A 27,610-nucleotide genomic window follows, 5' to 3' on the forward strand; every position below is an offset into this window, starting at 1 on the left:
ATTGGCCTAGCTAAAGGAAATATGGTCTCTCATCCTTGATGGTTGGATCTCAGCCATAGAGTCTTGCTTAATGTGAGCAGCTCATATTTTCATTAAAGAGCTCTGAAGTTAAGCATTATGAAGCACTTTCTCACAAATGCTCATGCAGTTAAAGTTGAGCTTCTGTGAAATTGAGCTAAAATAAACATATATAGATAAAAAGCGTATGTACTGGGCTACAAGTACATAGGTAGGCACTGCTGGCAAATGTGTTAGTTATGCTGTCTCCATCCTGATGTGTATGTTTGAATGCGTGCATGTGTATACATATGTGCATTCTGTATGTTCACATCATTCAGAAACTAAAAAAAAAAAAAAACAAAAGGAATGAAAATAGTATTCTTATTTGTTAAAATGTTCTTGAAATTCTACATGGATTCCATGGTTTAGAAACAATTATCTTTTTGTAAATTTAGGGCTGGAAACGGGGAACAGAATAGGCAGCTGTAAACAAAATTGCAATTAGGTTTCACTAAAAACATGGCAAAGGCCCCAAATATCATAACTACTGTAGAATACAGGAACTATCTATCCAAATATTGTGATTAAGGAATACTCCGAACGATCAGATTTTGGAAAGAAGTGGGTAGATGGAACCATTGAGAGTCTCCATCTGTCTGTTCACATCAGGACCTTGGACAGTTCCAAGGAGGCTCTCCAGAAGGGAGCCCATCTCACTCTATCTCTCGTTTTTTTAAAGTGTGCCTTTCATTCCACTGAGTATGTTGAAGAGCTGATGGTCTACCAATAAATTCACAGGTATTAATTTGTAATAACAACTTATTTCTTTCTCTCCCCATTCTCTTCGCCACCTGACTTTCATTCCACCCCCATCCCCAGCACCCTCCAGTCAGACAGTGGGACTGTCTGTCTTACAAACACCTGGTGTGGATGTTTTCACTCCCACTTCTAATTGGTTGGGAAGCAGCATTTGCCACAGGCACTGTTTAATTTTGTTTCCATCCCCTGCATCTCGCAGGAAAGCAATGGTCAATAGTTCAGATAAAAGAATCATCTTGGTCAGCTCCAAAATATGGCTACTTGCATGGTAATCACAGCAAGTCTGTCAAATCAGCGATTTCTTTATTCCTAAAAGGAAGGGAATTTTCCTAAGGATTATGGTTCTACCACCCAAGAAGCAGCCCTACTCTTCACAAGTGGCTGCAAAGGCTGGCAAACCGAGAGGTCTGCTTTGGCTCAGAAACTCAGTTTGGCTCCTGCCACCCCTGGCAGCCTCACTGCATGTCTCAGCGTCATGTGCTCCACACACAGTCAGGCCAGTCTGCTTCTACTTAGGAGGGATCACAACCAGAGGTGGCCCTCGTTTGGGTCTCCACATGAGGACCTGGGCATCGTTGGCATTGGGTTTCACTAGTGCATTAGGGGGGATGGGCTCCATCCGGCTCAGGATCCGGGGCTGCTCCTGCTGAGTCCTGCCCACTAGCCGGGCCCGTTGCCCCAAGAGCTGAAGAGGGTCCACCTCAATGTCCACCCTCATCCTCCACTTGATGGTCTGCAGAATGATCTTCTCCTTCGTGGTGGTGTTCATGGCCACCAGCCAGGTAGTGAAACTTTGGTCCCTCTTGATCCTTGTGAGCAGTGGCACATTGCTGTCACTCACTGGCACTGCCCACGTCACACTTGGGTAGAAGTTGTCATTCATGCTGACGGAGAACCTGGAGATCTTGTTGGTGGGACCAACGAGGGTCACAGTTTCTGTGGTGTTCCCGTACCAAGGGTAGCTCACCCCATCTGAGTCACTGATGGCTTTTACTCTCCCTTCCCTCAAGTCAGGTAGTTCCCAGCTTGACCTGGCAAAGCAGAAGAGATGCACAAGAAAAGAAGAGGCTGTATGAATTTTTCAAAAGATGGAGAGGTGCCCAACACTTACTAACACAGTCAACTTGGTCAAAATGGGAAGCTCAGAGGGGAATTCAGGTCAGAAAGTTCTATGCTGTGCTGCTTTGGGATGAGATAGGGACAAATCGAAATAACACAAAGATTAAAAAAAAAAAAACCAAAAAGTTAAATAAAATCATAGCTGGTTTAACTGGCAACCGGAAGCTCAAAGAGGCATTTGTGAGCCCCACAAAGAGGTATCAACCACTTGGGATGGTGGAATTGTAATCAGCTATTTAGAGTCATTCCACTGCAATAACAACTTTCTCGGGAAGTATGAATGTGTGCAAGGTTTGTTTGTTGGGAAGAAGTGGTTACGGTTTGATGTACTTGAAAGGAAGCATCAGGTGGAAAGGAGGGCAAAACAAGGCAGAGTTAAGGGTTACACAAATTTCCCAGAAAATCACAGTCGTAGAATTTCTACTCAACAAAGAGGGCTGCTTAAATTCCAATCATTGGCCAATCCAGCACTTGGAAAACAGACATAGAAACTGACACACAAGGAGATAATGGTCACCTTCTGGAAACCACCTCAAAGCAAACGTGCTGTAGGCTGGCATACATAGTCTCTAAAGTGCTATTGTCCCATTGACTTCAGGTCCAGACTGGAAGTCTAATTGCTAATTTTATTTTATTTTTTTAAAGATTATTTTAATGTTCATTTATGTTTCAGAGAGAGAGAGAAAGAGAGAGCGAGCCAGGGAGAGAGAGTGCAAGGACGGGAGGCGCAGAGAGAAAGGGAGGCAGAGAATCCCAAGCAGCCTTCACGTTGCCATGCAGAGCCCAGTGTGGGGCCCAGACCCACGGGTCATTAGATCATGACCTGAGCTGAAACCAAGAGTCAGATGCTCAACTGGTTGGGCCACCCAGGCACCCCATTAATTGCTTAGTTTAGCGAACCTGCCATTCTGGGCACTTTGCTACTTCTCTTGGGTACCCCTGACTTTAGCCCATGTCTCTTCCCCCAGCTCATCATCATCATCATCACCACCGCCATCATTGTCACAGCTGATACTTATTGATTGCTGCTCTATTTCAACCACTGTGCTAAGTACTTTAACTATGTTGTCTCAGTTAATGCTCAAAATATCCCACAAGATGAATGAACTTTTATTTCCATTTTACACATGAGAGGATAGAGGTTTAAAGATGTTAAGGCCCATAATGTGGGTTCTACAGATTGTAAGAGGTGTTGTTAGGAGTTATTTGACTCCAGACTTTGTGCTTTTGACCACTATACCATATCACTTCCCTAAGTACCCTTACATGGTTCTGGAGAAAGTCAGAGTGGAGGGGACTCTGGCTGTCCATCTGCTTGCAGCTCCCAGAGCAGCCACCGGGAGCTGGACTGAATCCAAACAGAAGCAGAAATTAAGTCGGCAGAGCCTGAGTGTGCATTCTCCATATATCCACTGCTGGGACTAGGAATGATTCTTAGTAATATGAGAAGATTTTTTTTTTTTTAAGTGAAAGGCAGAGGGAGAGAGAATTTTTTAAAAAAATTTTTAATGTTTATTTATATTTGAGGGAGAGAGAGACAGAATGCAAGTGGGGGAGGGGCAGAGAAAGAGGGGGATACAGAACCTGAAGCAGACTCCAGGCTCTGAGCTGTCAGCACAAAGCCAGACATGGGGCTCGAACTCACAAACCGCAAGATTAAGACCTGAGCCGAAGTTGGATGCTTAATCAACTTAACAACCAACCACCCAGGCACCCCTAGAAACAGAATCTTAAACAGGCTCAATGCTCAGTGAGGAGTCTGACACAGGGCTTGATCCCACAACCCTGGGATCATGACCTGAGCCAAAACCAAGAGTTAGATGCTCAAACCACTGAGCCACCCAGGAGCCCCAGAAGAATGTAATAATTAAAGAAATAAAAGAGATGCTCCACTCATCAGCTAAGTTCTTCCTCTTATGAAGTGACAGAAGATCCTACAGGGCTTTATACAAATGGCTTAAGAGACAGCTCCACTGTCAAGTTGATGCTGAAATGTCTCAGCATCTTTTACTGTCACGCAGGGACATTGAGACACTAACTACTGCCTCTGGCTGGCCTCCACAGCACTTCCAGTGTGGCTTCCTGGAGAGGAAGTGAGCGCACAGCTGCAAGAACCCTTTCTCTTGTCTGCATGCCCTTGGTAGCTGCCGGGAGTAACTGCAGTGTATCATGATTGGCAGAAATGAAGAAGAAGAAATGACCTCAAATAGAAAGTCAGAGAGATACCGTTTTGCTGCACATGCTGGTTGTAGCTGAGCCAAGGAGTAGCTCACTGAAGATGCTGTGGCCATTTCTTACTGTACAAAAGGGAGTGTTATTTGAGCAGGACATATTCATATATGGGTCAGAGGTCAGGTGAAGCCCAATCTGCTTATTGGGTTTATGAAATGGCCAGACTGGAGTCAGCTTCTTGCCTCCAGCCAAAGTGTGGAGACAGTTATTAAGTCACCAGGCATTTACTTCCTGTGTTGCCTCAACTCTGATCTCCGTTTAGGTTACAGTGACGAGACCCGTTTGGGGTTCTTTTGTGGGACTAGAGGACAAGTATTCTCAGCAGTGTAACACTGTACTTAGACACTGTGCCAACTGTGGCATACTGGCTGGGGAATTTGGTTTTTGATTCTGTTATAACGCTGTCCTTTTAAAGACTGGCTATCTTGCTGGTTGATTAAGATACTTTGTCTATAGTGTCTTCACAGTTCCTATTTTTGCCCCCATCTTCCTGCCCAGAGCTACGTGAACAGACTTAAGCCCAGGGTCTAGAGGTCAGTCAAGTGAGAAATTTACAAAGCTTAGTTTGGTCCCAGATGTTCCGCAAACAGAGATAACATAAGGCTCTACTTTTGTGTCTGTCTTGGGAGAGAAGGAAGACACCCTTTTCTGGGAAGATTCTGTGGAATAGAGAAACAAGCTTCTTATGCATCACATGGAAACAAAGGGACATGGCTGAGTTTAGCCAATGGGTGCAGTGACCTTGGGAGGCTACATACCCCATCCATCCACATTGCTGTGACTTTGGCCACTGCTCTATTGGAAATCCTTTGGATCTGAGGCATGTTCTCTCCCACAGCCCCAGGGAGGGTTTGATTTTGGAAGTAGCCAAAATTCACTATGACTTAAATCTAGTGAATAGGGAGTAGCTTTCTTTTCCAAAAATATCATAGTTTTATTTCTTTTATGAAAAATAGGTACTAATGCACATTCTAAGGTAGTGGCTTTTTTTTTTCCTCCAAAAAGAGTTATGCCTATACAATGCATGGTTGGTTTATATAGCTGATAAACCAGTTTGATAATGGTTTTCAAAGAAGTCCCTGATGGGGGCGCCTGGGTGGCGCAGTCGGTTAAGCGTCCGACTTCAGCCAGGTCACGATCTCGCGGTCCGTGAGTTCGAGCCCCGCGTCAGGCTCTGGGCTGATGGCTCGGAGCCTGTTTCCGATGCTGTGTCTCCCTCTCTCTCTGCCCCTCCCCCGTTCATGCTCTGTCTCTCTCTGTCCCAAAAATAAATAAAAAACGTTGGAAAAAAAAAAAAAAAAGAAGTCCCTGATGAATTTCAGGAGTGATAGTACCGTGGAGTCACTCTCTCTTTTAGAGAACTACTTTAAATGAATGCTTGAGGCGCTTCAAATTCTACATGGTCAAAGTGAACTCACCACCTCTAGCATACACTTGGCCCCTTCTCCCATCTCTGCTGCAGCGGGTGACCTACTACTCACCAGTCTTCGAGGCCAGAAATAAGGGCCATCTTCCTATGCTCTTTCCTAGACTGTCTCAGCTACCGCATCACTGCATCCTGTGAATTTTGCTCCATATGTGATGTTTGAATTTATCTCCTTTTCTCCAGTTCTCACTACCGTCATTTAATTCACACCCTTAGCATCTCCCACCTGGTCTACTAGTAAGGGGCCACAGCTGGGCCTCTCTGCATTCAACCCCAATCCCTTTCAAATTCATCTTTTAGCTGCATTGGTGTTCCCACATGCAGACATGATTCTGTCCTTTCTACACCCTTCGAAGTTTCCTCTGAATGGGCATCAATGGCATCATCTACATGGTAAGATTCACGTTTCTTAATACATGGCTCTCCATGGTCTGGCCTTCCCACCCTAACATGCCATGCTGTTCTTCCCCTCTTCCTTTTGCTCATGCCATGCCCACTGCCTGAAGCTCTCTCTCCCCTGCTAAAGTCTCACTGGACCTAAGTACTCTTTTTTGAGAATCATTACATGCGTCACCTCCTCCAGGAAGCCTTCTCTTCCAAGCTCTCCTGGATATATCCAGCTCTTTACAGGTCCCAGGTTATATTATAATTGTTTGTTTATGTGTCTGCTTTCTCCATGAGATTATGCTTTCCTTGAGGCTTGGGATTATGACTTATTTTTGGATCATTAGTACTTAGCACATTGTTGGCAGATAGTAGATCTTAATACATTTTTGTTGAAGGAATATTTTATTTAAATCATTTTCATGCTTGTCTTATATACAGCTTGTATATAACGAAGTGTTTTATCTCAGTTTTATACTTTATATTTTCCCTCACCTTAAAAAAAACTATTATCTACCATTCATGTATTCCAATATTACAATTGCACCATGTTTAACACCATGTTTATCATTGAGGGGGAGGCAGACAAGACACACACAAATAAAATGAATGAACTGGTGACTACAAATGTATTTTGTGACTGTTCATGCCATCATACACCTACATACAAAAATTAATGACACAGACTTGGAGTGATACAGGAAGTCAGAAACATGGACATCCATGCAAGCTATAGGGGGAGGGTTTGGGGAGGAAATGGAATTTGAGCTGTGAGGAACAAAGAAGGGCACACCTTGGCGGGAGGTTCCATCATGGACAAATGTGTGGCATTAAGCATGAACATGGAGTGTCCAGGAACCAGAGGGACCACCTGGGAAGAGTGGAGACAAGGCTGGTTGGGCAAGGCAGTGTCAGTCTGGGAGGAAGTGCCTTTAATAATGGGCTTGAGCACTGGGCTTCATCCCAGGGGTGGTGGGACTTTTCAGCGAGAGATGATGAGCCAGGAAGAAAGGTGATGTATGAAGAAGAATTAGAGAACCAAAGGGAGGGAACCAGGATGCTCCGGAGCTTTTGCAACATTCTAGGTGATCTTTAGTGAAGCTTTCATCTAGGCTGGTGGCTGAGAATGGAGAGGAAGGGCCACATATAAGAGAGACTGCAAAGGTAGATCTACTGTGGCTTGGCAACCGATTGCCTCTCAGAGACAAAAGAGGGAATAAAGTAAAACATTCATTCAAACAATTATTCAGAAGAGCCAAGCACAGTTGACTGGTGTGTGTGTGTGTGTGTGTGTGTGTGTGTGTGTGTGTGTGTGTAAAATCATTCTCAGAAGTAACAAGGTGTGGCCTCACTGTGGCTGACATGCCACACCCATCTCCAGACCCACCCACAGTGGAATTTCAGGGTGCAAAGCTCTGACTCTTCCATTAGGCAGGGAAGATGGAGTCGTGTTTGTCTTTGTGTCTTTGCCCAGGACATGGTGGTTAGAACATGGAGCACACACACAACTCTCGTTTCTCCTTGTGTCTCGCTAGCTCTTCCTCACCATCCTTTGCTGGTTCTGCTTCATGTCTCAACCTTCTACCTTCGGAGGGCCCCAGGTCTCAGTCTTTGGCCCTCCTCTCTTTTCCATCTTGGTGAATCCAGTCTCATGGCTGTAAGTACCATCTACATGCTGACCACTTCCAAATTTCTATCTCTAGCCTGGATTGCTCTCCTAGGCTCCATATAATCCCTGGCCCACCTGCCAACAACCCTGGAGTCACTCTTGACCACTCTCTCACCTTCCACTTACTAACTATTGGCAAATCCTGTTGATGTCGTCAATATCCGTCTAGAATTCAACTCCTGCCCATCCATCACCTCCATCGCCACTACCCTGATCCAAGCTACAGCTGGCTCTCCTGGGTTGCTGCACTAGTGTCCTAAACTAGTATGCTTGCTAATACTTTTGCTCTGCTGCTCTGGTCTACTTTCAACATGGTGCTCACAGTGGTCTTGTTAAACAAACGTGAAATTATGTCACTCCTCTGCCCAAAACGATTCCACGGCTCCTAAACTATTTAGGAAATGTCAATGTTCTTAAAAGGACCTAGGTGGCCTGCATGATCTGGGTCTCCATTTCCTCTTGTATATCATTAACTTTTCTCTCCTTCTTGCCCATTCTGGCCTCTGTGCTGCTCACTGAGCATGCCAAGCAAACTCCCACCTCATGGCCTTTGCACTCTTCATTTTATCTGAAGCATTCTTCCTTCAGGATCTGTAAGGTTTGCTCCCTTGCCTCCATCATTCCTGGCTCAAGCATCGTGTTCTCAGTGCCACCTTTCCTGTCAACCATATTTAAAATTGCAACTTCCCAACCCAGTGTTCTTCATCCTATGTCTCTGATTATTTTTCTCCACTGTCTAATATAATATATAACTTATTTCGTTTATGGTCTCCCAACTCCCCAAATGTAAGCCCAAAGTATGTCTTATGTTGTGTTCACTGCCATATCTCCAGTACCGAGAACAATGCCTGGCACGTGGAAGGAGTTAAAAATTGGGGCCCCTGGGTGGCTCAGTCGGTTAAGCATCCAACTTCAGCTCAGGTCACGATCTCAGTTTGTGGGTTCGAGCCCCGTGTTGGGCTCTGTGCGACAGCTCAGAGCCTGGAGCCTGCCTCAGATTCTGTGTCTCACTCTCTCTCTGCCCCTCTCCTTCTCACACTCTGCCTCTCAAAAAGAAATAAACATCAAAAAAATTTTTTAAAAAGGAGTTCAAAATTATTTGTTGAATAGATAGGTATTGAAACAGTCTGAAGTGAAAGGTAGGAGGAGACTGAGTTTCAATTGGGACGCGATGCTTTTGTGGGGTTGCAAAGTTGGGTCTAGAGCTTAGGAGAAAGTCAGGGCTAGAGGTGTAAATCTGGCAACTGTCTGCATGGAGAGGGTCAGCTGACCTGACAGTGATATTGGGATCACTGGAGCTGAAGGAGATGCCTTAGGAGGCTCGTTCAGATGGCCAGAAGACAAAGAGGAAACTAAGAAGCAGAAGGACCAGCAAAAGGGGACAATGAACTTCCAAAGTCAAGAGAATTTCAGGAAGTCACCGGTGTTTAAAGCCACATGAACTGGAGAGAGTGGGGTTAAGAAAAAGACCATTAGATTTATTATCAAGACAGCGGTGAAGATATGCTGGTGGAGGCCTTTCGGTAAGGAGTTATGGGGGGAATGAACAAGCACAAGGGGAAAAAAAAGAGAATTCAGGTAATTCCTTCAAGAAGTTGGGCACCAAAGTTGGAGAGTTGTCCGAGCAGAGGAACCGAAAGCAGGATTTCTGGAGCCAGGTTGCCTCGGCTTGTAAACTGAGTGCTACCACCTACTGGCTGTGTCAGTTAGATAAGTCACTTGCCCTCTTTATGCCAGTTTCCATCTCCAAGCTAGGCATAGTAATAGGACTCCCTTGATGTACTTGGTGTGAGCCTTAAATGAGATAATGAATGTGAGGCGTGTGGTCAGGCATCGGGCGTGAGTAAGTGAGATTTAAGTTCAGATATGAGTAAGGAAGTGAGACGCGGGAAGAGAGAGGGTTGGGAAAGAAGGAAACTCACAGCCGTCGACCCTTCCAGCTGCAAACACTTGACAGTAAGCATGTGAGGCAGGGATTATTGTACCCTGGTCACACACAAGGAACAGAAGCTCAGAGTGAACTGTGCAAACTCCTCCTCCTGGGGAGGGCAGTGCTAGGCTTTGAAGTCAGGTCTTTCTGGCCCCAAACCCTGCTTTCTCTCCTTCACCACGCTTGTGGGAAAGCTCCTTAATCTTAACCTTCAATGAGTCCCCAATCTCATTTTTTTCTCTTTGAGGTCTTCTTGGTGGTGAGTGGAGAAAGCACTGATTTGGGTGTCAGTGCCAAAGTAACAGCTGGCTGGCCTCAGACAAGACACTCCTGTCGGCCTCAGGCTCCTCATGTGTAAAATGGGAAGGCAAATTAGAGAAGGAAAGTGACTCCAGGCAAGTTACATCTCGGAGCTGTTACAAGGATCACACAGAGCAATGGCAGGTGAGCAGACGCTTTGGAAACTATAACACACGAGACCCACATTAGTTATTATCTCAATTCCCCTCCTTCTCTTACAACCCTCTCCTCACGGGATAAACACAGTGTTTTCATTTTGGACAATCAGTCATTGACCCAAAGCGCACAGCTAATGGACTCGCCAATGGAGCTAATAATGAAAGCATCGATTATTGCAACCTTCATGCTTTCTGCAGCCCAGTTTTAGAAGAAAAAGGCAAATCTTTAAACAAGCTCGTGCGAAGCATTTCATTCAAATAAGTGGCCCCTGGGTTGAGGTCCTGTTTCTACCCGGACCCAGCCAGTTCTCCCAGGGCCCACGAGGAGCAGAGCAACCTCCCCGAAGGAGCCCCTCTTTGCTCCCCCCACCCCCCCGAAGCCCCATGGTCACCAAGGAGATCGGGAGCCAGCAGCAGCATTCTTGAGGGCAGGGAGTGGGCAGGTATTCGGGGGGTACTGCTGACACTGATATTCCCTGATTGATGGGTGGTTTCAAGGGTGTTTCAAGCTCCCAGGGAGGCTTTGAGATCCAGGATGATGCTGTCCCTCAGCCCAGGCGACAGGAGCTCCTGCCTGGCCCTCCACTTTAAGAGACCCACTCTGCTATCTTCTGGCTATGTCATTTCACATTGTGGGGCTAAGCGGATGTGTCTATCTGGAGCCGGTGCCCCATCTTCTAGACCATGCTCTGGGTATCTGGGATCTCAGTATTCCCAGCCCATATGGGCCCCACACTTGCCTCCACGGTTGATGCAAGGCCTTTTTCCTGGTCTGTCTTCTTAAGGGTAGTCTACTCCACCTGTGTGAGCCAAAGCATGGTTGTTTGTAGGGGACATGTATGGAGTTTGGACAGGTGTGTTAGGTGGTTAGGTGTCTACATGCATATCCATGATGGTCCATATCTCTCTATATGGTACAGAGCCAGGGTGGGAAGGAGAGTGGGGCCAGCTAGGGGCCGGCTCTTATCTTCTTATGCCTCTATACCCTAGCACAGAACTTGGAGGAGTCTGAGAATTCTAAATCTGAACCTCGCTTTCTAGGTTGTTAGAAAGGTATTATCTGTCAAGGTAAAAAGACAGAACCGATGTGATTTAGCACTGCCAGTCTGACTTACACCCTCAGCTTTCCATTAGTTGACTTAGAATTAAAACTACTATTTAGAAATATGGTATATAGGCCTTCGTTTGTGCTCTTACCTTGGACCCCACAAATATTGGGGACAGGTGGAGGTGGGAGCTCTGGAGCCCCGTGGCTTTGGAACTCTGGACAGCTCTAATTCAAAATTTTCTTTTGATTTGTGTGCTTTTACTCACATCTGTTCAGTCTTAACATTTACAAAGTACTCCCAGAAATAGTTTTGTACCCACTTCTTATATCAGTCTCATGAAGTGGGTATCATTCTACTTTCCATTACACAATAGGGAACTTGGTCAGGGGTCACATAGCTAGCGATGGGCAGAACTGAGTTGCGATTCCGGGATCTGATTCAAAATCACATGCTTTCCTCACAATGACACCCTGGTACCAAATTAGTGGTCCAAGCGTTCTGAAAAATAATGATAATAGTCATGGGTGATATTAGCTGACAGATGCTGCTGTCACCAAGAGTGAAACATTTTTTACACAACTGCTAAACAGACACCCTCTGCTCTCCCCAGGTGCCTCCTCCCTAGCCATCCAGGTTCCTTCCCAGGGCCCCTGATCTCTCCGAAATTCACCAACCAAACACAGGGTTGGACTGGGGACCTCCGAGACCCTACTCCAGCTCCAGGGCTGCATTTCAGCCCTGACCTTATCACAGGCACTGCTCTGAGTCTGTGATCTCTCCACCTGGTTGAATCTGCTCTTACAGGAGACTGGCTGCTGTTAACTTTACTGCCCTTTGATGGTGGGAAGGGGCTCCTGCCTTCTCTCTTTACCTTCATGGCTCAAACCTATGGCGTCACCACTTGGGAAGGTGGAAAGTTAAAGAGAATGCCGTGTTTCCTGAGGATTCAGACTTTTCCCCGTCTAGTGCTGGGAAGAGCAGTGCACCCACATCCCGGAGAGCCTCCTGCTCAGTGTCACTTCTGACTTGGCAAAGGCAGCGCCCAGCACCTCTGCTTCCCCGGAGCCCTTCCACGTGAGGAGCTTGAAGTCACAGCCCATGGTGAGTGAGTTAAGGGAGAAGAGAGGATGGAGAGAAGCCCCTTTCCAGGAGCAGGTGGGGGCAGGGCTCAGGGCTGCGAAGAAGGCTGCGGTGAGAGGTGGGGGAGGCAGGGGTTCAGAGCCAATGCCCTACGTCACCTGGTGGGTCCAGACGCCCACTGCCTCTAGGCAGCCTCTCAGCCTGTTGAGACACCAGTCCCAGCCCCGGCCCTGGCACGGGTCCCGATTCTCAGATGGTTTGCACCATGATTACAGAGTAAGTTTTAAAATTAGGTCTTTCCTCATTCTGCACTGTTTATGTCAGACTCTGAGAAGCCGCCCACCTCCTCTTCCGCCCCTTCCTTTCTGACCACATCCTTTTTTCTTGGCACATAGCGAGGCATTTTTTTCCCACAGCAGAAAAGACCATTTCCAGTGTTTTTAAAGAGCCATCCGTGTTGGGAGAGGCTCCATGTTTAAGCGAAAGGCTTCTGTTGCCGCCGCATTCATGCTCTGTTTTGATTGGGTTTCTGTAGCATTGGAGACACCTTCTCGTTATGTATCTACCCTTCACCACTTGGAGGTCAGTTTCTCCAGCAGACCCCCTGTTCCAGCTGGGTTCCCAGAGGCCTCTGCTGGCTTGTTCATATTTGACAAGCCTGAAGTCTTGGGTCAGTGGCCAGTTTTCTGGGTCACGTCTGAGGATGGCTCGCTTCCGACTCCAATTCTGGGCTTCTTGGAGCGAAGCGGCCTTCCCCACAGACAGGTGCAGGCCAGGGCTGCCTTAAACACCGAATGTCCTCACTCACACCCGTGGGCCAGGCATGCAGGGCCAGACTGTGTCCCTAGGGAGCACCGCGCCCTCTGAGCTAGGCACGGCGGGGGTCCATGCCCAGCCTCCAGGGGCTCACAGCCTACTTGCACTCAGAGGCTCCCCACACCCTCCTGTCCTCCAAATGAGGGTCCTTCCTCCATCTCCCAGAGGCTGCTCCAAGGACACAGCCTGGAGGGGGTGCTGTGTGCTTCACATTCACCATGTGCAACCCTGTGAAGTAACTCCTCACTTTCGATTACAGAACAAATACAAACGAATGATTTTTTAAGTGAGAACGTAGGCAAAACAAAAATAAAGAGAAATGCCCATAGTCCCATGATCATCGATTACTACTCTTTTTCTTTCCTTCTTCTTTTAGAGAGAGTGAGAGAGGGTGCATGTGTTCCTGAGCTGCGGAGGGGCAGAGACAGAGAATCTTAAATAGGCTCCGTGCCCAGCACAGAGTGTGACGTGGGGCTCAATCCCATGACCCTGAGATCATGACCTGAGCTGAAATCAAGAGTCAGACGCCTAGCCAGCTGAGCCACCCAGGGGCCCCATCATAGATAACGACTTTTACCATTTTGGGGTGTCCATTCAATAACGCCTTTTTACATTTTAACTAAGAATCTATCTGTAGTAGCGAAATCCCAAAATGAGAGGGAAACAACACGTATCCACTCTCCTCCTCCTCTTGTCCATCATTTGTCTGGCCTCCAGGGGATTCAGAGGATTCAGTTGGCTTCCATGGCTAGGGTGTGCAGCCCATGCCCCTCCCTCCCCGACACCACCACCTGGTCCCTCCGAACTCTTCCAGGGCCGCGGAACAGAGCTCCTGGACGGTGCTGTCACATGGAGGCACTCACTCTGCTGGCCGGTGGGGTTTTCGGGGCCTCAGAGGGAGGAAGTCTGATTTCTGAAGACAGAAATGCAGTGGGTGTTCTCCCCAGAAATGAGCTGCTCCTCCCAGAACACAGGACCCCACACAGCTGGCTTTCTTTGGGCTCCACAGACCCTGGGCACTCGGATGGCTGCCCTGGATCTAAGCCGGACTTAGGTCCCCATTCACTTCTCCTCTCTAGGGTCCCTGAGTCCTCCTGATTGAGTCTCCCGCACCACCTGCAGCTCCCGACGGGGGGTTCTGATCTGCAGGTTACCACACTGCCAACCTATGCATTCGGGGTGCGAGGAGCCATGGCCTCTTCACCCCGCCTGGTCCCAGCCCCAAGCCAGGCCTTCCCGGGGGCTCCTACAATCTAGAACCCTGCGGCTGCTGCGACAGCGAAGGGCCTCTGACCCTGTGAGCACCCACCCCCCCCCCCCCTTTGCTTTTGTCCCTCCTGTTGTGTTACGGACCGGGAGGAAGTGGTGGCTCGCTTGTTTCTTTTTGTGTTATTCAAGTGAGATTCCTAGTTTGGAGTCTCCCGGTGGATCCCTGGGGGAGGACGCGTTGGGGTCTTCCCACCCTGCCAGTCCCGGTGAACTGACAGCCTGACATGTTGTGTGGTCTCGCTGACTTTTACACAGAACATCTGCAGCCTTTGCTGTTGTTTGTAAAGACACAACCAGTTTTCTGGGGGCTGGATCCAATGATGATGCGTGCATCTGATGGAGACGATGAACACTGAGGACGGCTGGCAGGGGGCCCCAGGCAGCCCCGAGGAGGAGACAGCCTCTCTGCCACCCCACCCTGACATCTGGACCTAATGCTGATGGAGGCCGGGGCCAGAATTCAGAGCTCTTCCTATCTGTTGGCCTAGACAGTGGTTATGATTCTTTCCTATCTGGTTTGGGAATCATCAAGGGGGACAATTTCTCGAGGTCAAGGAGATACTAGTAATGACATGATTGCTAAATCTTCTGCACTACGAATAGGAAGTAACTAGATATTTACCAACTGAATGAATGAACCACGGCAGGGCTTCTGGGCACAAGCGTCTGAGCAGGAATACAGGGGCACCACCAAGTCCAGAGCTGTCTGAACCTCACTGATCCCAGCCTGGGGAAGAGAGATCGCCCCTTCCCACTCCTGTCCTCCCCCCCACCCCCCGCCATAGCTAGCCGAACAGAATGGCCCACAGGGCTCAGGCTGCTTTGGGGGACCAGACCTGGGGAGTTAAGTAGAAAGACCAACAGATCAGGGAAGAGTCTGAGAGACCTTGGTCTGGGTCACCAAGCCAAGAGCGAGACTCAGGAGTGGGTTCGGGGTGGGCGGGGGAGGGGGGGAGTATCGGTGCAGGGTCTAGGGTGAAGGCTGCTTGGCCCGAGTGGTCTTATGGGGCCTACAGTCTGGAAACCAGAAAGTGAAGTCAAAGGTCTGTTTATTGGATCAAGAATAAGACCAGAGGAGCCAGACTGAGCAAGACAGCTGTGGTAATGAGGTGGAAGTCACAGCAGACAGAGGGGACTCCGGAAAGTCAGATGTTATTAATACCGCTATTAATGGCTGATATTTCCTGGGGACTTACTGTGTGTCCAGCATTCTACTAAACACTTGACACAGCACCTCAAACGAGGCACGAGTTACTCCCCTTGACTTTTTTCCCCCCAAATAGGGAACTGAGGCTCAGGTTAAAGCATTTGGCAAATTCACAAAGCAAGTAGGTGGCCGACCTGGTCTGAACCTGACTCCCCAGCACCTGGGCCCCCTTGTGGCTCAGAACCCAAGCTGTTGGCAGGCAGTACTGAGCCGAGTGCCCAGCCCGATTCCCTCTCCCCCACCCTCCCAAAGCACTGGTTCTCCGTCCAGCTGCTGGGGGCGGTCACCTCTCACCAGCACTGGGCAGCATGCAGGCGGGACGGTGGGGAACGGGGACGTGCCCACGCCCCTTCTCCCAGCTGCCAAAGACATCGGCTTCTTGTTCAAGGACATCCGAGCTCCTGCCAAATAATACCCAAGCGGGGGTCAGGGGGGTGGGTGGGTGGAAGGGTTAGGCTCACGAAGCTAAACGGAGGAGGGATGCAGACACAGGTCCACGGAAGGGACGAGGTTGAGGACCGAAATGGTGTGGGCGAGCGGCACAGACTCTTAAAATCAGAGTTTATTGTTTTCATTAACTTTCTGCTGTGTGTTCTTCACGCGCCACATTTCACTGCACGCTGAGCCGGGCAGCAGATGTGGGGAGTTACCGGCACCAGCTAAGCGGGGGGGGGGGGGGGGGGGGGGGGGGGGGGGGAGGCAACATGAGGCTGCTGACACCTCAGCGTGTGTCCTGGTGACACGGCCATGAAAATGGTTTATTAGGCAGGTGCCCTGCTTCACACACAGAAGGGACGCCTGTCTGCAGGGAAGTGGATGTGGACACGTTTGTGAGCACAGAGGAGTTCGCACGGGTATTGCCAAGCGAGAGGGACAGAGAGGTCCTAAACCGTCCAGGGACATCTAAGTGCTCCCCCCGCGGGGCCATGTGCGCTCGGTCCAGGAGGACTGACCCCCTCGGCTATCACCAGGGACATCCTCCGCACACCCGCCCTCCTCTAATCTGCAACAACACTACCAGATGGCCGGTGGCACCACCCTGCTTTGCAGAGGAGGAAACTGAGACAGAGAGATGAAGTCACACCGGGATCAGGCAGCTGGGCAACCATGAAGCCAGGATTCACATCTGAGCGGTCGCCTCTGTGGCCCAAATTTCAGCACTCAGCTCTCCAGAGATGGAGAGTTCTCAAGCTCCTTCCATGCTCCAGACACCATGCTCGGTGCTGTGATTCAGCTCATTCGGTCTTCATAACCTCCTTGTGAAGGAGGCGTTGCTAACTAACCCCGCCGGCCCCAGGCAGCCTCTCGGACGGAGAAGTTAAGGAACTTGTCTGTATTCCCCCAGCTGGGAAGTGGCTGAGATGGGATTTAGACCCAGGAGAGACCCCACACTCTTCCCCTTAAACTGGGTGCCTGCCTCCCACGTGACCATGTTGTGTTTTCAATTTTAAAAAGTTACATTATTGATCTGTGCCTCCCGATCTGCTCTCCCTGCTCAGGGATGAAATCCTTTAACACCTTCCTTTTGAAGTCCTTCCACCTCCAAGGCCATATGGGGGGAGGGGACACGAAGAAGGCCTTGGCTTGGCTCCTGGCAGGTGTAAGGGCTACACAAATAGCTTCAATGCAAAGAGGGAGGTGAGGAGTGCGCTCAGGCCGGAGAAAGTTTCTGGGGTGTTGGAGATGCCAGAGGTCACCTGTTTCTTGGTATCGTATTCTTTTTGATGCTATTGTGAAAGGCATTGTTCTCCTAATTCCCTTTTCAGAACACTCGATGCTCGTGCTTAGAAACAAAGTTGATGCATGAAGAGTGCGTGTTGGCCGTTGTGTCCTGTGCTCTGGGGAAGGTGGCACCGAAGGGAGTCTCCCCCATGGTGGGGTCCAGGCTGCGGGCGCTTTGAGCCGATGCCGCTTAAGCTGTTGGTCACCTCCATCAAACACCCAGGGGACTGGCTTTTGCCCCTGGATGGATCATCTCCTCTCTGAAGATTCTGGCATCAGCCTGAGAGCCAGCAGGGGAGCTGACTCACAACAGAAACCTCTGGAACCTCACACTCTTTAGATGTGAAGTTGAAATCGGGAGCTTTAGGACTCTTCCTGTCTTTGGGAGCCCATCAAAGCTGTGTGAACCAGAAGGAGCACCGACATCCATCCACATGCCGTGTTCCCCTTGGTCCTAACTCTCTTGCCAAGGGAATCTCCCTCCTCTGCAGACCCTGCTGGCGGGGCAGAAAAAGCACTGCACTTGACGTCAGAAGATCCAGGCCTGCATCCCGGCCTGTCACTCAGCTGCACGACCCTTGTGAGCTACACCCTGGCTGTCCTTGGCCTGGGTGGCCTGAGCTGTAAAATGATGCCCCCTTACGGAGCCACGGTGCAGGTTCCATGGCAAGTGTGTGGAATGCTAGGTTTTTTTTATGCCCATTACAATTTCCGGGCTTTATCGAGTGACATCCAGCTCTGGCCAAGCCGTTTCCACCCCGCAGTCCTCCAGGAAGTGCTTCGTGACCATTTCAGCTCACCTGACTGCTGGTGACTTAGCCACCCAAATGTAGAGGCAGACGAGGCAGATGCTGGCTTGGGGGCTTCCCCGGTTTACAACTCTTCCCATGACAAGGAGAATGAATCCCAAACCCCTCACTTTGCCCACTCACCCTGCCTAATCTTGTCTCTGACTCTCCCCCCAGCGCTCCATCCCCACCAGCTTCCCTTATAGTCCTGAAACATGCCAACTCTTCCCTGCCCCAGGACCTTGGCACATGCTGCCTGGAAAGCACTTTTCCCCATTATTTACGTGGGTAACTCTGAATAACCTTAGCTCTAAGTGCAAGTAGTACCTCCTCTGGGACCTTTCCTGATCTGCACTCATCCTCCCTCCCCCAACGCTGAATTAAACTAGGTTTCTGCCACAGAACTCTGTTCTTTTTCTGATTTCATACAACACATCACCATTTGCAATTACACATGTATGAGCGTTTTTATGGTTTAACGTCCGTGTCTTCAGGTGGGTTCGAACATGCAGACTCTGGTTACTACGACAGACCGAGTACCTGCCACACTGTGGCACACAGTGGTGTTTCAGGGACATGTGAGGGGTGAAGGTCTGCAGAAGAGGCAGAAGGGTGGAAGGTGCTGGAGACGGAGTGGCGATGTCGATTGCCTGAGAGGGAAGGAGGAGGAGCAGGGTGGGGTGGGCAGGAAGAGGGCCAAGGGCTCTAGGAGATGAAAGAAACCCGGTGGGAACCCCCTGAGAGGGACTGATTGAATTTAAGGTTTTGGAGGAGCAGCGTGAGGGATGGTCTGTTCTGAGGCTCCCAGGAGGGGTGGATGCTGCCTCCTGATGGGGTGCAGTTGGAGTGTCCCGAGTGCCCAGCCAGCTAGGAAATGGACCAGGAAGTAGGAGAGGGCTCCACGGAGGGGCCCATGTTGCCCGTGTCCCTGCGGTGGGGGTGGCCCTGCCCTCCAGGTGTCCAAGGGATACACAGGTGCCCCTGGACTCTGCAGGAGGGGGCTCTCTGGGAGGCAGGGGGGCTCCGTTAACATCACTTTGGTGGGGGTCGAACAGCAGCTTTTCCCCGTGGGCCGGAGCCCCATGGTCAACCGTGCTGCAGGGATTCAGGAAGACTTGGTTCACACAGTTCCTGAGCCGCACGGAGCCCTCGGCCCCCCCTGGCAGCCCGTGTAAATCCCAACGGCAGAGGCAGGGATGGAAAGCCAAACAGGAAGCTGGTAATGGCCACTTGCAGAAGTAGCTTTTTCAGCATATAAAGGTTCATACCAAGGTCAGTTATACAAGGCTCCTCCTGGCCCTCCCAAGCTCTACTGTCCCCAACACCCACGTTCTGACCCCATGCACTCACGAGGGTTGAAAGATGTCAACATGAAGACCAGGGGGCAGCAAGTCCTATCCCTCATGCACCACTTCTTGGGGCTCCTGAGCATACAGCCTTGGAAAGAATGCTCTCTTTTCCAAGCCAGGAGCATCCAGCCATCTGCCCACTCAGCGATGCCAGAAATGGCCCAGCCCCTGGACAGGCACAGCGATGCCCAGCCACCGAAACCAACCTTATTCAACAGGAACACTGGACTGAAAAGTAAGTCACACAGGAAGTATGTGCCATGGGCCAAAGGAGGAGGCTATGTCGATGATGACAATGGGGTAAGAGCTTTCTAGCATCACAGCTTTGTCCTTCCTTCAAAGGCTACATCTCAGCCCCACTGAAGGGAATGTCTCCACAATCAGAATCAATAATAAAGGAAAGCCACCTCAGAGTTATGGCTCATTTTAAATTGGTTCCATGATTTCTCAAGCACTTGCCATATGCCTGGTACTGTCCTTAGTGCAGGGGACACCAAGAATGAAGACACGCCCTCCCCCCCCCCCCCACGAGGGAATGACAGCCTTAGAGGCAGATCACTTCAATATGGTGTGGGATATTTGGGGACAAAGCCATGTCACCCTAGGGGACGTAGGAGAAGCATGGACACCAGCTGAGGATAGGAGCAGGTGGTGACAATGGTGACGGCCAATGCGGATTGAGGGCTTGCTCTGTGTGGGCATCATTCCCCGCACTTCGCACGCTACTTATCAATGGTCACGACCACCCAACGAGGTTGGAAGTAGCACTGTCCCACGGGACTGGGGTTTGGGGGGTGAACGAACCAGCCCGGGGTAATGAGGGATTTGAACATACCCCGCGTGGAATCCCGGGTGAAGAATGGGTGGCAGAGGAGGAAGCGGCATGAGTGATGGGCTCAAGGCGGGGCCCGGGCAGAGAGGACACCCGAGGCACTGCTGAATGACTTCGGACGACTTGAACATCAAGCGGGGCCAAGAACGAGGGGAGACAGGAACCCTCTTGCGCTGTTGGTGGGAATGCAAACTGGTGCAGCTGCTCTGGAGAACAGTGTGCAGGTTCCTCAAGAACTTAGAAAATACGACTACCCCACAATCTCACAACTGCACTACTAGGTATTTACCCAAGGGAAACAAAAATACAGATTCAAAGGGGTATATGCCCCCCGATGCTTACAGAGGCATTAGCAACAATGGCTAAACTATGGAGGGACCCCGAATGTCCATCGACTGATGAATGGATAAATATATATATATACATGGACTATTACTCAGCCATCAAAGAGAACGAAATCTTGCCGTGTGCAACGATGTGGATGGAGCTAAAGTATATTATGCGAAGCAAAATAAGTCAGCCAGAGAAAGACAAAGACGATGATTTCACTCATATGGGGAATTTAGGAAACAGATGGGCATATGGGAGGAGGGGAAAAAAGAGAGAGGGGGAAACAAACCAGAGGAAACTTAATGATAGAGAACAAACTGAGGGTTTACAGAGGGAGGTGGGTGGGGGGTGGGCTAGATAGGTGATGGGTGCGAAGGACGGCACTTGTTGGGACGAGCACTGGGTGTTGTCAGTGATGAATCACCGAATTCTACTCCTGAAACCGATATTGTGTATGTTAACTAGAATTCAAATAAGAAATTGATAAATAAAATAAAATACAATAAAATCCCTGAATGAATTTTTTTAAAAAATGAGGGGAGATGAGGCCGGGGACCCGGCGGGGGGCGGAGGGGCTTTGACCACGCCCCCACGGCAGGTTGGTGCAAGCAGGTGGGTTCTCAAGCATAATTCTTCATGGGTCCTGCCCTGCCACTCACCACTGCCATGGAGACACCCCACGAATGTTTGGTGACTGACTGAATGGGAACATAACCATAGCCAAATCCTGGCTTTATCTCCTCCTGTCAATGACCCGATCCAATCCTTGCAATAATCCAGTGAAGTTGATAGTATGTCCCCCATTTTTAAAAAATGTTTACTCATGTATTTTTGAGAGAGAGAGAGAAGCAGAGAAAGAGGGAGAGAGAGAATCCCAAGCAGGCTCTGCACTGACAGTGCGCAGCCCGACGTGGGCTGGAACTCATGAACCACGAGATCACGACCTGAGCTGAAATCAAGAGTCGGAAGCTTAACCGACTGAGCCACCCAGGCGCCCCTGTCCTCTATTTTAAAGCCAAGGAAACCGAAGCTCAGGAAGGTTAAATAATTTTTCTTAAGGTCCGACAGTTAGTAGGTGACGGAGACGGGTCTCGAACTCGCATCTGCATTCTGTGTCTTGTCTACCACACTCGCCCTGCTCTCGCTGAGGCGGGACAGCTGGAAAACCCAGAGACGGGGGTTAACATGGCCGAGCTATTATCTTTTCCGAAACACGAAAAGGGGGGGAGCCTTATGGACCAAGATTCTATTTTTCTGAAGAATTTTCCAGAACCTGGCTCTCAGGGAGAATATCTGTCCAAACCGCCTGTAATACACTGAGCAAACATGAGCCAGAAATAATGAGGTAATAAGCTGCCATCAATGCTAATTATCTGTGCTAATGGAGGCAGCACTGGTGCAGAGAATAAAGAGCGGTGGAAAAGTGTCCTCTGATGGCGGGGCATGGCCCTGCTCCCCGCCCCGCAGGGGATCCCGGGCTGGCTGCCCTCTGTGCAGCCTGCGCTCCCAAACCTGCCTGGTGTTCTCAACCCTCTCTAGCAGGGACCCCCTGCAGGTGGTTGGTGCTCCCCACCGCCCCTCCCCCTTTTCCTGCGCCCGCTTGTCCCGCTCTGCCTCTCCTGCCTCTCCCTCCATCCTGGATTCCCTTCTGGTTCTCTGCCTATTCGCTGCTTGTTAGTCTTCCAGCGTCCGGCTTCCTTAAGCCTGTCATCCAGGACATAGACCTTGATTTTCCTTTACTCCATGTTCCTCAGCTGCCAGCCAGCCTGGCCCACCCAGAAAGCTAGTCTTCAAATCCTTTGACGCCCCAATGAGCTCCCCAAAGGGACTTCCATGTACGCGGCACAGCTTTTGTTGTAGATCCAAGCATCCCAAACATACTTAAATTTGGTGCAGCCTGTCTGATTATTTTTGCATGAAAGGTGAGAGCAAAGAGGTCCTAAGAAATGTCATTCTAATTCACGTTTTTTTTTTAAGTTTATGCATTTTTGAGACAGAGAGGGAGAGACAGAAAGAGCAAGCAAGCACAAGCAGGGGAGGGGCAGAGAGAGAGAGAAGGAGACAGAGAAACTGAAGCAGGCTCCAGGTTCTGAGCTGTCGGCACAGAGCCTGACGTGGGGCTTGAACCCATGAACCACGAGATCATGACCTGAGCTGAGATCAAGAGTCAGACACTTAACCTACTGAGCCACCCGGGTGCCCCCTAATCCACACTTTTGCTGAATAAGAGAATAAGTAACTTTAATCCTCCAACAATGCCCATTTCACAGGTGAGCCCATTGGGTCTCAGGATCTCCCAACCTGCCACTAAGCAGCCACTCTAGGATTAAAGCTGGACCTCTCTGAGCCCCAAACCGGTGTGCCATTAAGTCCACTTGTAAACTTCAGTCGCGGTTCAGGATAAGCAAAGAAACAAATATACAGAGGCAGCCATTCATTAAAGAAATCTTGCAGGGAAGTGTTCTGGAGAAAAATCTTGATGTGACAGATAAACAAGCACCCATTCATTTTCCCTATTTTACAAGTTTCTTTAAAAATAGATACCCAGTGTCTTAAAGCGGGGCACGTCAGAAAAGCCCCAGGAGAGGTACTGGATGGAAAGGGGTAAGGAGACACGGCCAAGTGGTCCATCAAGTCTAGCTTAGCATGGCGGTTGTGAACAGCAGGAGAAACACGCAGAGGGTCATAAATTCTAATTTTTTATGCGGCTACTCCTCATACCTGCCCTTCCCATGACTTCTACCAAGAGAAAAGGGGTCTGATGGGACGTCTGTGTCCTTGGGTTCCCTTTTCTCCTGGGCCAAATGCAGAAGGGCCCAGCGTCACTCTCCTGCCGTGCTAGCCCCTGTAGGACCCCCACGCTAAAGCAAAGGGCTTGCTTTCTTTTATGTAACATATCTTTCCGGACCTTCCCACGTGGGATCGTGCGATCGGCAGGCAAGAGGGTCATAAGGAAAGTGCTCTTTATTATTATTTTTTTTTTTTAAAGAAAGCAACAAAATTAGCAGACACAGATGAGGCAATGGAGGTAAAGCAGGCATTGGGTTTTAGGGAAGATTTGACGCCTCCTGATTGGCTGGGATGATACAAGGACAGGGCTGCTGGGAAGGAAAACTGCCTAGTCCTGGGAATAATGATGATGCCCTGGGGAGAGGAGGGGACATGGGAAGAAGGAAGAGGTCCTCGGGGAGTGTGAATGAGTGTGTGTGTGTGTGTGTGTGTGTGTCTTGAGGCCACATTTTATAGAGCCAGAGGTTGGAGAGGAAGCAGGAGGTTGGGATCAAGGCTGACCTCACACAGGAAGCTCCGAATGCAGCCCCAGGAGGCAGCTTTCTGGAGGGGACAGAGCCTAGGAAAGCACCCGCAGTCGCAGCCAAGAGAAAAATGCTGGCAAGTGAAAAGGAGGAACAGGGTGGTGGGAATCAAGGTCGAGTGGCCCTGGAGGGAGCGAGAAGCTGTAGCCGGGAGGTGGGGGACAGAAGCAGAAGGGCCCCCCCCCCCCCCCCCGCTAGGGAGGGGAGATGTGCCCTGCGCTCCCCGTAGGAACCCGTCCCCTGCCGGGCTGGGACCTGTGCATCTGGAGGGTCTGCGCGGCCGTGGGCATTTTGTAATCGGGGTGGACCCCGCAGAGCCCTCGGCCGCGCTGCGCTGGGGCTGAGAGAAGTCTGGCCCCATGCCGTCCTGCTCCATCGGGGCAGACTTTCTTCTGCTCCAGTCTGTGCTTCCCTTAGAAGGCTGACAGCCCAGGCGTGTCCTGTAGGTGTGGGGACAGCATGTGCCTTGATTTTTCTGCAGTGAACATGCCGGCCCTGTATGGATGCTGCCGTGAGTCGAAATGGCTACATAGTCTAGAAGGAACCCTGAGAGTTGCAGAGGCCGGTCAGGGCCCGCAGAGAGAGGGGCGGGAGGCCTTCAGTTGTCGTGACAGCAGGGACAACGGTAGTACTGTGGTTTATGCACTATTGCCTGCCAGGGGGTGGACAGCATTTGATACTGGACTCCCCGTAACCACTCTTCGGCGTGGTGGGTATTATTAGACCCTTTTACTGCGTAAAAACATGAGAGCCAAAACCGCCTGCCCAAGGTGACGAGTCAGAGGTGGCCAGACTGCCAGCCCGCTCTGACGCTCCAGACGCCCCTTCCCATCCTCACTCGGGTCGGTGTACTCCCTCCACCAGTCCCTTCGATCGCAGGGGTCCTGCAGGGGCAAGCTGGCAGGCGCACACGGCCAAAGACGGGCGGCATTCCAGCCCCACCCCCAAAGGGCTTGCCCAGGCCCCGTGGGCAGGGCGGCTGCCCTGGGGGGGGGGGGGGGGCACTGCCTTTCCTTTGAGCACGAACAACTCAAAGACAGGCCCTCCTACACTCCTAGTCCCACAAGAGGTGGCGGCCAGGGCGGCTGGGGTGGCCAGGCCGGAAGGACTTGGGTAGAGACACGCCCAGGCATCCCGAGGCTTGGGCCCTTCTGGGGGCGTGGGTACTCTTCACGGCCTCCCCATTCTGCGGTGTGGGCTGTCCGAAGCCACCAGGGGAGGGGAGGGACGGCCCCAGTGGGAAGGCCACCACCACTGGTTTCCAAGGCAGCTATACAGCCTTTACCTCCACCGCCCTGCCTCTGGCCCAGAACTCCTGAGCCCCCAGGGACCCCCAGGCCCCCTCAGTCATGCCTCTCCTCACCCCTGTTGACAAGAGGGCAGGAGGGATGAACAGAGAAGTGCCCAAGTGATAGATACGGTGAGTTATGCCCACAGCCTCCCAGCAGACGGTCTCTGGGGCTGGAGGAGGGAAGACATTAGGAACGATCTTGCGGGGGGTGGGCGATACTCTCCCAACAGAGAGGAGTGAGGCGCTAATTCCCGAGGACCAGTGACAGAATAAACGCAGAGACGATCAGACCCTAAACGCAGCGAGCCGCACACAGAAACGCATTCCCCAGCTGGGAACAGGCGACACCTAAAAATACGGAGCTGTGGTTCCCACAGGAATGCTCAACGGCCCACGTTCAATCGAGAACGGCTCTGGATTATGGGTTAGAGTAAATAAAGAAGATCATCTAAGTAACATAACCGTAGGTTTTTAGCTTAAAATGACATCTGGTACCAACATATTGCCTGTCTCTGAGAAGCTCAAATTGCCAGTCGTCCTGGGAGCCCCTGCTGCCCTCAGCAAGTTTTCATCCCGAGTGGCTCTGACTGGTGGGAAGAACGCGTTTGGATTTCCAGCCCCTCCCCCCCCCCCCTTGCTTTGGGCCTCTGAGTCTCTGTGGTGACCCAGGAGCCACTGCTGGGATGACAGGCGGCCATCGTCGCACACGGGCTGACGGCTCTGGCAGGGGCAGTGAGCTCAGCCTGCTCCCCCCTCCCCCCCCACCGTGGACAGGAAGCCCACCGGCCCCCACGCATGTCACTGTGCACCTGTCTCCTCTCCAAGAGAAAGAGCTTTTTATTTATTTTTTAAAGTTTATTTATTTATTTTGAGAGGTCGGGGAGGGGGAGAAAGAGAGAGACAGAGTGAGAATCCCAAGCAGGCTCTGCGTTATCAGCACAGGGCCCGACACGGGGCTCAAACTCACAAACCGTGAGATCATGGCCTGAGCCGAAACCAGGAGTCGGACGCTTAACCGGCTGAGCCCCCCAGGCGCCCGTCCAAGAGCAGGAGCTTTAAGCGCACCACGTCCGCAAGGTTGGTCAGTGGCTGCAGTTTCTCGGGGAGGAAGGCAGACTCACTCCGCAAGAGATCCAACTCCTGGTTCCACGATGTACTATCTCAAGTCACTTAGCCGCTTTATGCCTCAGTTTCCTCGGCTAAGATGGGGGCTAAGGACAAGAACATCTGACTGGCTTGCTTTCATGTTCTGCTGCTCCTCTCCTTGCCCGGGGTCCTTCCTCCCCAAACACCACCGGGGCAGGTCTGCTCGCACCCCACCGCACGCTGACCTTTGCCACAGGAAGTCAGCCTAGTTGCCCGGGGAAACCAGGCTGGAGTCCTAGGATCAAGAGAAGGGGAGGAACCATCTTCAAAAGAAAACGGGCGGGGATTTATCACCGGCCCTGGCCCTGGGTGTCATGAAATCCTGACTTCACATCCTCCCAGCGCCGCTGGGCATCTTTGAAGAGTCGGGCAGCAAGAGACTGTAACTGCTCTCCTCCTTCTGCTGCTCTGGACATTGTTCATTATGTTTCCTTCCTGCGGCCGAGGCCAGTGCAAGTGAGCAATCACAGGCTTTTCCTCTCCTGTGCTGCTGTCCCAAGCCTGGCTAATCATTAACGTCCCTGCTCCTTTCTTGCTTGGCCAGTCGCCAACACAGCGAGCCTATGTCACACGCATGTCGGTTAGGGGCAGGGTGGGCATTGGCCTCTTTGGACTCCATGAAATCGGGAGCTGAGTTACACAGAAAACCCAGGGAGTCCCCAGGTTGGGAGAGTAGAGTTGTGGCCCCCAACTCGGAGAGACACAGCTTCTGACACCTCAGGTAGCAGGGCTCCGGGACACCGTGAGGAACGAGCCAGAAGATACACTGGGATGACACGGTCCTAGGGCAAAGTGCAAGGTCCGCGGGCCTCTGCACATAATAGCAGGAATTAGTTGTAAGATAAGCATACTAGCCCTACACAGTCATGCTCTGGAAGGTTCTGTGCCCCATAAACACGAAGGATGGCAGAAAAATCCGCAAGGTCCCTGTGGAGCAAACAGGAAGGACCCAGGAGTGGAGAGAAACAAAGTGACCAGTATGAACTCTTTGATGACCAAGCCTGGAGGGTGGGAAGGCAAGTTATGGGGCCATTCTCTGACTTCTCCTTCTCCTCACTGGCCCGAACTCGACCCTTCTCTTTCATTGGTCCCCTGGATCAAGCAACTGCAGGATCCAGGTGGCTAGGATCTGTCCAAGGGGGGGCCCTGCTCAGTGCACCTGCTGCTCCATGCATCAAGGAGACCCCGCATTTATGGGGTTTGTTAGAGGTAGGACTCTCTCCAGGACTGATGGGCAGGGAGAGGAAGGATAGGGTTATAATGGGCTCATATTTGCTCTCTGCACCCCAATAAGTGGGTCTCTGCTTTCAAGTGATGGGTCAAGTCAAGATAGTTGATGTGAACGATCTCACCAATGTAGAAAGCAGGCTAGAAATCTCA

General features: G+C 50.8%; 1 protein-coding gene across 1 annotated transcript in view; it reads right to left on the reverse strand.

The window, feature by feature from the left end:
* Positions 1 to 364: 364 nt before the first annotated feature.
* Positions 365 to 27,610, reverse strand: part of FAM78B (family with sequence similarity 78 member B) — a 79,474-nt gene continuing 52,228 nt past the window's right edge. The window contains exon 2 of the mRNA XM_025927854.2: positions 365 to 1,850. Within this exon, the coding sequence (XP_025783639.1) occupies positions 1,328 to 1,850 (523 nt within the window). The 3' untranslated portion in view covers positions 365 to 1,327. The remainder of the gene's footprint in view (positions 1,851 to 27,610) is intronic.

The sequence above is a fragment of the Puma concolor genome, chromosome E4 (assembly GCF_028749965.1).
Source record: "Puma concolor isolate L17-30 chromosome E4, mPumCon1.1.hap2, whole genome shotgun sequence".
NCBI lineage: Eukaryota > Metazoa > Chordata > Mammalia > Carnivora > Felidae > Puma > Puma concolor.